The 8,783-nt window shown below is 58.4% G+C and overlaps 1 protein-coding gene across 1 annotated transcript in view; it reads right to left on the reverse strand.

Annotated features, from left to right (window-relative positions):
* Positions 1-1,178: 1,178 nt before the first annotated feature.
* The window catches only part of ACADVL (acyl-CoA dehydrogenase very long chain), a 10,984-nt gene continuing 3,379 nt past the window's right edge, over positions 1,179-8,783 (reverse strand). Inside the window, 14 exon segments of the mRNA XM_014526638.2 lie at positions 1,179-2,109; positions 2,370-2,445; positions 2,861-2,933; positions 3,356-3,428; positions 3,607-3,679; positions 3,899-3,996; positions 4,611-4,712; positions 4,914-4,976; positions 5,064-5,150; positions 5,543-5,647; positions 6,168-6,366; positions 7,362-7,487; positions 7,574-7,703; positions 8,660-8,783. The exon segment at positions 8,660-8,783 is cut by the window's right edge and continues 37 nt beyond it. Coding sequence (XP_014382124.1) covers positions 1,981-2,109; positions 2,370-2,445; positions 2,861-2,933; positions 3,356-3,428; positions 3,607-3,679; positions 3,899-3,996; positions 4,611-4,712; positions 4,914-4,976; positions 5,064-5,150; positions 5,543-5,647; positions 6,168-6,366; positions 7,362-7,487; positions 7,574-7,703; positions 8,660-8,783 — 1,458 coding nt within the window. The 3' untranslated portion in view covers positions 1,179-1,980.

Consider the following 8,783-nt stretch of genomic DNA (forward strand, 5'->3'; position numbering starts at 1 on the left):
ACCCAACCCAGGTGTCTCACACATGCTCCAGGTGTCTCCTGCTCACAGACACACACACCCAGGGAATCCAGGCATCTGGGCGTCTCACACATGCACCCGCCCAGGTATTCATTGTCTGTTTCTCTCTTCCCCCCACCCCAAAAATGCGCACACAACACAGGTGTGTGCGCGCATGTGTCACCCCCCCCACCCCAGGTGTCCAGAGCGCACACGCACACCAAACCCAGGTGTCTGTGTCTCTCTCACACACGCCCACACACCCCTTAGGGCATACAGAACATGCACACACAACCCAGGTTTGTGCACACGTCACACACACAATCCAGGTGTCCTGGATACACACGTGCAACCCAGGCATCTAGAACACACACAACCTAGGTGTCCAGGACACTTTACCCAGCATGCCTCCCCACCCCACACATGCACACAACCTCCCCCCAGGTGTCCGAGATACACATATGTAACCCAGTTAGGACACACACACACACACACACACACACACACACACAGCCTCCCCTCACATTCCCAGCTCAAACCCACCACCCACATTGCCCCAACCACCCCCAGGGGGGCGCAAAGACCCCAGGAACCCCCGCTCTGCTGTACCTTGGTGCCTCCCCGGCATGGCAGGGCCGAGCCACGGCTCTAATCCCCCTAAGCCGCCTCTGGTCCAGCCAGGCTTAAGGGATTGCGGGGCCTGGCCCCGCCCCACCATGCAAAGTACTGTACACGAGGTCCCAGCGTGCCCCCATGTGAGGGGCCCCGGTGATCCCTATGCTTGGTGCAGTCCCCGTGTGAGGGGGCCTGACATCCTTGTAATCCACGTGCCCTGCCCTGCCCTGGAAGGGCCTGTGGTACGCCCGCATGCAAGAAGTCCTGCCCACGTGCAAGGGGCCGCAGTGCCTTCGTGGTCTGGCGTGCCCAGCGGCTCCACCTCCCACGTCTCTGCCAGGCCCTGGCACCTCGAGCAGCTCACATGCAAAGGGGTCCTGGTGATCCTTGTGCAAGGGGTCCTGGTGATCTCTGCAAGTCCTGTGCCACATGCCTCATCACTGCAAGGTCCCTGTCCAGACTCCACGAGTCCCTGGCATGGTTGGAGCTGTACACCCAGGGGCCTGGCCACCTGAGCTCTCTCCAGCTCCCCCCCTCAACCCCATCACTCACAACCAGGCCTCACGTCCAAACACTTGTTTATTAGTGACAACCCCCACCCATGAGGAACGGCTCTACTTCCCCCCAGATTTGGGGGGGGGGTGTCCCTGATTCAGGGGGAGAAGATGCAGACTCAGGGATGGGGGGGGTCTCTGCTCCCCTCTCCCCAGGACGAGGTGCCTCCCCCCCAAAAAAAACTGGGGGGGAGAAGAGGGGGCAGAGAACACTGCTGGGGGGGCTTTGAAACCACCCCTTTAAGACAGGGACGTTTAGACACACGGGGGAGCCTCAAAGCAGACATTTTACTCTGCAGATAAACAAGATTTGACATCTCCCCTTTAAGGTGGGGCAGTGCTCAAAGTGGACATTTCACTCTCCAGCTAAGGAAGCGGGACACCTCTCCTTTAAGAGGCAGGGGGACCTTGAAGCAGTATGTCATCCTCCAGATTGGGGGGAGGGCAGACACCACCCCTTTAAAAGGAAAAAAGCCTTGAAGCAGACATTTCGCCTTCTAGATAACAAAGTGGGACACCTCCCCTTTAAGGGGTGTGGGTGGCCTTGAAGCAGACATTTCATCCTCCAGATAGATGCCCAGACACTACCTCTTTAAAGGGGGGGAACCCTCAAAACAGACATTTTACCCTCCAGAGAGAAGCCCTGAAACTGCCCCTTTAAGGGGTGGACCCTGAAACTGCCCCTCAAGAGGCAAATTTAAGGCCTGACTGGTGATTGCACAGCAAAGTCTGCTACCCCAGAGGGGTACCATCATGGACAGGACCTCCCATGAGTCTTTGCCCCTCCCTGGGGGCATGTATTGGGGTGGGGGCATCAGAAGCCAAGGGGGTTGGGGCAAACAACACCCCCGGCCTCCACCAGGGCCCGGGAGATGCCCCGCAGGTCGCGGAAGGTCCCATCGGCGTCCAGCTTGGGCAGCGTGGCCATAAGGCGCTTGCTGGCCTGCAGGGGCGAGAGACGGGAGTGAGATGGGTTGGGGGCAGTAGGGCCCCAAGATGACCGCCAGGCTGAAAACCGCTCCACCCACAATGGCTGCTGAGCAGTCGCTCCCCGCACAGCCATGGGGGCCCCAAGATGGCTGCCAGTGCCCTCCACAGGCTTGAGACGCCCCCGAAATGGCTGCCTACCCCCCTGCCCACGGCTTTGCTCGTCAACATGGCTGCCAGGCACCCCATACCCATGATGCCCCGGGCCCGCCTCACCTCCTGGCACCATGTGTCACACAGCAGCTTCTCATGCTGGGCCGTGGGCTGCCCCTCCGCCAACGCCCGTGACGCCCTGGGAGACAGGAGAGACATTGAGGGGGTCCCTATGCGCCCCCATCCCACCTGGGAACCCCCCCCAGCCCTCACGTGGGACCTCCGCAGAGCCCCCTACCCTGACCTATGACCCCCACAGTGCCCCCCAGCTGGGAACCCCGCAGCCCTTACTTGGGACCGCCACAGAGCTCCCTGTCTGACCTATGACCCCCATAGCTCCCCTAGCCCCACCCCAGGGATCACCTGGGATCCTCACAGCTCCTCCCTGCCCCGAGAACCCCCAGAGGCCCCTCCAGCCCCCTGACCTATGGCCCCTAGAACCCACCCCTGGGACCCCCAAATCCCTCCTCCCCCGACTGCCCCCCCACCCCTAAGAACTGCCCCCACCTCCAAAACACAATGGCCCCCCCGGACCTCCGACACCCCCCCAGTACCTGGAGAGGACGACCCCCATGGCATACAGGTCGATGGCACAGTCGGCCACACGCTTGAGCATGAACTGCTGATCTAGGGTGGGGGGGGCAAGTTGGAGGGGGTCAGTGCAGCCCCCACAAATCCAAATGGATGACCCCCCCCAAAACAGCCCAGATCCCTGTACTGTGGGAGGGGGGAGAGTGACAAGGGCATAGGACACCCCCCAACTGTCTCAGTCCATACTGGAGGCTGGGCAGCCCCCCCTCCCAGAAGACAGAGCATGAACTGCTGATCTAGGGTGGGGGGGGCAAGTTGGAGGGGGTCAGTGCAGCCCCCACAAATCCAAATGGATGACCCCCCCCAAAACAGCCCAGATCCCTGTACTGTGGGAGGGGGGAGAGTGACAAGGGCATAGGACACCCCCCAACTGTCTCAGTCCATACTGGAGGCTGGGCAGCCCCCCCTCCCAGAAGACAGGGGATGCCCCCCAGAAATGCGGGACCCCCAAAACTCACCCACAATTTTCTTGCCATATCTCAGCAGTATTTCTTCCACTGTCCCGGCAAAAAGGTCCAGGCTCCGCACCATCTGGGGGTGGGGGGGGAATAGGGTGAGACCCCCAAATCAGCCTCTAAGACCCCCCCATTCCAGCTCCCAAAACACCCCTGATCCAGCCCCACAACCTCTGCAAGACCTCCCAATTGACTGGAGCCTGCCATATTCCCAGCCCTACAGAGAAGCACCCCCCCCAGCGCTCCCCCCTCACCAATTCAGCGCTCTCGTCCAAACTAGGGTGCACATAATGCTGCAGCGAGATGCCCGAGCCCCAGCCAGCCTTCCTGGGAGCAGGGGGTAGAAATTTGGGGAACAGGGTGAGGGATCCCCCCAAAAAGCCCCCTCCCACCCACTCCCCCCCACTATCTCCCCCTTCCCTGCTGCCCCATGGCTTCCACCTTAACTCTATCCCATAGAAACCCCTACTTGACCCCCACCCCCAACACTACAGGGCACCGCTCCTAACCCTGCCCGCCTCCAGAATTGCCCCCCCACACACACACCTGCGGATGCGCTCAGTGATGGAGCTGGCCAGGACCCCTGCACTGCTCAGGGGGTTGCTGACAGCACGTTGGAGCGCCTGCAATTTGTTCCCTGCCACCTGTGGGGTGGGGGGCAGCAAAAAAAAAGGGTGAGTGTGAGAAATGGAAGCCCCTGACCACAGCTGAAATTAAGCTGATGCTGGGATGGGTCATGGCTGGGTAGAACAGGATTCAATGCTGAGATGCAGCCAGCTCTGGGGTGCATCACGGTTGGGTGTAACAGGGACCCCTTGCCCAACAGTTCTCAGGTACATCCTAGTCAAGTATAACAAGCTTCCCTTGTCCAGCACTGAGATGCGGCCAGCTCTCAGGTGCGTCATGGCTGGGTGCGACAGGGATCTGTTGCCCAGCACTGAGATGCAGCCAGCTTTGGGGTGCATCATGGCTGAATATAACAAGGATCCCCTCTCTCAGCACTGGAATGCAACCAGCTCTAAGGCTGTGCATGACTGAGTGTAACAGACTCCTCACTAAAGACTGCGATGCAACCAGCTCTACAGTGAGTCCTGGCTGAGTAGAACAGGGCCCCTGACCTCACTGAGATGCAGCCAACTCTGGGGTGGGTCCTAGCTGGGTAGAACAAGGACCCATGCTCTAAACCACGTCCTTCACTGCCTCCTCCCCCTCCCCCACCCAGGCTCCCCTCCAGAATCTGCACCCCATCCCGGGGCACCTGGAAGCCATTGAGAGCCACAAAAAGGCGCAGGATGTCATTGGTGCCCTCAAAGATGCGGAAGATCCGGAGGTCGCGCATCACCCGCTCCACCCCGGCCTCCTGGGGGCAAGAGAGTAGGGGCAAATCAGGGTTGGGGGCAGGGGCAACAAGGGTGGAAGACCCTCCCCAGGAGGGAGCAGAAAATGCCCTCCCTAAATCAATGCCCTGAGATAACTGCCCCCCTCCTTAAGCTAAGGATAGGAGCCCCAGGTAACTTCCCCCACCCTATGGAAAAAGGGAGGACGGGGGGGAAATACTCACCCTCATGTACCCCATGCCCCCCATGATCTGGATGCATTCATCCGTCGCGGCCCAAGCTGCCTCCTACGGGAGGGAAGGGAGAGGTGTCAGCCTCCCTCTCCCCAGCAGAGCACCCCCCGCACCTGCCTGGACCCCTCACCCAGGACTCACAGAGGCAAAGATTTTGCTGATGGCGGCTTCAATCTGGAAATCCGTGGCCCCCTGGTCCATATTGGCACTGATCATGTAGGCCATGGACTGCATAAAGAAGAGCCAGGGCTGAGATGCGGGCAGCTCTGGGGTGTGGCACAGCTGACTATAACACAGACCTCTTGCCTAGCACTGAGATGCAGCCAGCTCTAGGGTGGATCACAGCCAAGTATAACAGGGATCCTCTACCTGGGGCTGAGACGCAGCCAGCTCTGGGGTGGGTCCTGGCTGAGTATAACAAAGACCCCTCAACCAGTGCTGAGATGCGGCCAGCTCTGGGGTGGATTATGGCTTCACATAACAGAAACCTCTATCGCTGCTGAAATGCAGCCAGGTAGATCACAGCTGAGTATAACAGGGATCCTCCAGCAGGGGCCGAGATGTTGCCAGCTCTGGGGTGGGTCCCGGCCAGGCACAACAGCCCCCACGTACTGGCTCACCTCAGTGACGTACTGCAGCATGGCCATCCGCGCCAGCTTCTCCTGGATAATCCCAAAATTGTGGATTTTATCCCCGAACTGGGTGCGATTGGCTGCATGCTCCACCTGCCAGGGGAGGGGGAAACCCCTTCATGCCTCAGGGTGGCCTGTGGACCCCACCCCACCATGCTCTCTTATCCAGGGTTGTAAAGGGGAATCCCAAGCTGGCCATCCCACAATACCCTGGTGCAATCCACAGCCACTGTAGGTGAGCAAGGGCTATTCCCACAATGCCCTGGGGTCATGGGGCCTGTTCCCAATTCCTTAGGGGGAGCTGCAGCCACATGATGTCAGCAAGACCCATTTCCATAATACCCTGGGGTGGTGAAGCCTGCTCCCATGATGCTTTGGGGCACCCCATGACCACACAAGGTCAGCAAGACCCATTCGCACGATACCCTGGGGTCATGGAGCCCTGTCCCATGATGCCTTGGAGCACCCTGTGGCCACATGAGGTTAGGAAGACTTATTCCCATAATGCCCTGACATCATGGGACCTATCACGATGCCTTGGGACATCTCATGGTCACGTGAGGTCAGCAAGAGCCATTCCCAGGATGCCCTGGGGCAAGGAGAGGGTACTCACAGCACGGGTGATGACACCCCGCATGGTGCCAGCCATGGCAGCAGCCATGCCAAATCGTCCGTTGTTGAGGATGTTCATGGCCACCTTGAACCCGGAACCGGGCACCCCCAGCACATTGGTGGCTGGGACCCGTGTGCCATCAAAATGCACCTCTGCTGTGTCAGATGCCTTGATGCCCATCTTCTTCTCCGGGGGACCGCTGGGAGGGATGCACTGGCTCTTTAAGACTGCCTCGCACTGCCCCATTAACAGCACCCAGGTACCCTACCCCTTAAGACCACCTCATAACCTGCCTCTCTGATATCTGCTGAATGCTGTCCCTTTAAGACTACTCTAGCGCCCCCCCCCCCGAACACAGGCAGAACACCACTTTTATTCCTGCTCCTTTAACAGCTGCTGCTCCTTTCATAACCTCCAACAATCCCCTTTAACACTCTCCACACTACCCTTAACACCTCCTAAACTACCACCTTGATACCATGCCCTTAACATCCCCTATACCAACTCTTTAAGACACACAGGGCGCCTTTAATGCAAGCCCTTTAATGCCTTCCACACCGTTCCTTTAATACTGCCCCTTTAACAACTCCTGTACTGCTCCTTTATTGCTACCCCTTTAACCCCCTACTGCCTCTTTAAAGGGTGGAATTAAAGGGGCAGTGCAAGACATGTTAAAGTGGTATTAAACACCTACCACACCACCAATACTGCCTCTTTGATCCTGCCCCTTTAACACCTCCTATGCTGCCCCTTTAATGACTCCCCTTTAAGACCTCTGACCCTGATACCTTCTGAATACCATTGCCTTAAGGCTTCCCACACCACCCCTTTAATACCACCCTTTTAACAACTTCCATATCCCTAATGCCATCTCTTTAATGCTGCCCCTTTAAGACCTCCCATGCTGCCCACTTAAGACCTCTCATACCTGATACTGCCTCTTTAATGCCACCCCTTCAACAGCTCCACCACTGCTCCTTTAATGCTACCCCTTTAACATAGAGCTCCTATTACCACCCCTTTAACACTCTACCTTTAAAATCACCCTGCCACACCACCCCTTTAAATGCACCTACTCCATTAATGCCCCTTTTACACCTTCCCTCCACACTTCTCTTAGAGCAATAGCACACTGAAACAGTTGCATTGAATACAACCCTCCTCCCACACACTCCACACCCCTTTAATACCCACCTGGTGACACCCCCAAAGCCACGCTCCACAATGAAGGCCGTGATCTTCTCCGTGACACTACCTGTGGCTGTGTCCGTCACTGGTGTCTTGGCAAAGACCGTGAAGATCTCGGCTAGGCCCCCATTGCTGGGGGGTGGATTGGGGCGGGGACAAGTCAGATGCGGGGGGCTGCAACAGGGAACCCCTCCCCCAGATCCACTCCTAGGCCTCACCTGATCCAGATCTTGCCCCCGCTAAGGGTGTAGAAGCCCCCACAGGGGCTGGGCACAGCCCGCGAGCGGATGGAGGCCGCGTCGGACCCGCTGCCTGGCTCCGTCAGGCAGAAGGCTGCCACTGCCTCCCCTGCAGGCAGGACAAGGTTAACACGTCCCTTTTTCTGCCTCCTCCATCCCTCTACCAGCTGCCCCTTTAAGGCCGCCAGAGAATATTAAAGGGGTGGGTTTTCTAAGTATTCAACTGGAGAAAGGGAACTGGACTTGGTTATATCCCTGATACCCCCTATCCTGTAGGGACCCCCCTGAAATGCCCTAGTCCTCCCTCAAATGCCCTTGAAATGCCCCCACAATACCCCCAGCTCCCCTCAAAGTACCCACAACCCCGCCTGTATATCCCCCACACCACCTAGATGTCCCCAAAATACCCCCAAGTCTCTTGTAGGCCCCTCCCCAATTACCCCAGCCCTCTAGATGCCCCTGAAACACCCCATTTCCTTGTAGACCCCTCCCCAGATGCCCCAGACCTTCTAGATAACCCCAACACACCCCCAAGCCCCCAGTAAGACCCTCTCTAGATACCCCAAGCCCCTGGTAGAGCCCTTCACACCCCAGACCCCCTAGATGCCCTCAAAATACCCAATCAACTTGTAGATCACTCTCTGGCTACCCCAGCCCCCCAAATGCCCCCAAAATACACCCAAGCCTCTGGTAAACTCCTCCCCAGATACCCCAGCCCCCTAGATGCCCCTGAAATAACTCCCAGCTCCTCGTAGACCCCTCCTCAGATGCCCCAGACCCTCTAAGTGGGCCCAAAATACCCCCAATCCCTGGCAGGTCTCTCTCCAGATACCCCCAAGCCCCTGGTAGACCCTTCTCCAGATACCCTAGCCCTAGATGCCCCCAAAACATCCCCAGCTCCTTGTAGACCCCTCCCCAGATGCCCCAGAACCCCTAAATGCCCCTAAAGTACCTCCCATCTCTTCGTAGAGCCATCTCCAATTAACCTAGCCCCACTAGATGCCCTCAACCTCCTGCCCCCCACCAAGCCTCTTGTAGGCCTCTCCCCAGATCCCCCCCACTCACCAGTGGCCAGACGGGGCAGGTACCTGGCCTTCTGTTCGGGGGAGCCGTACAGCAAGATGCCCTTGAAGCCAATGGACTGATGCGCCCCCAGGACGATCCCTACGCCCAGGTCGTGGGCGGCCAC

Source organism: Alligator sinensis, unplaced genomic scaffold (genome assembly GCF_000455745.1).
Source record: "Alligator sinensis unplaced genomic scaffold, ASM45574v1 scaffold1488_1, whole genome shotgun sequence".
Lineage (NCBI taxonomy): Eukaryota > Metazoa > Chordata > Crocodylia > Alligatoridae > Alligator > Alligator sinensis.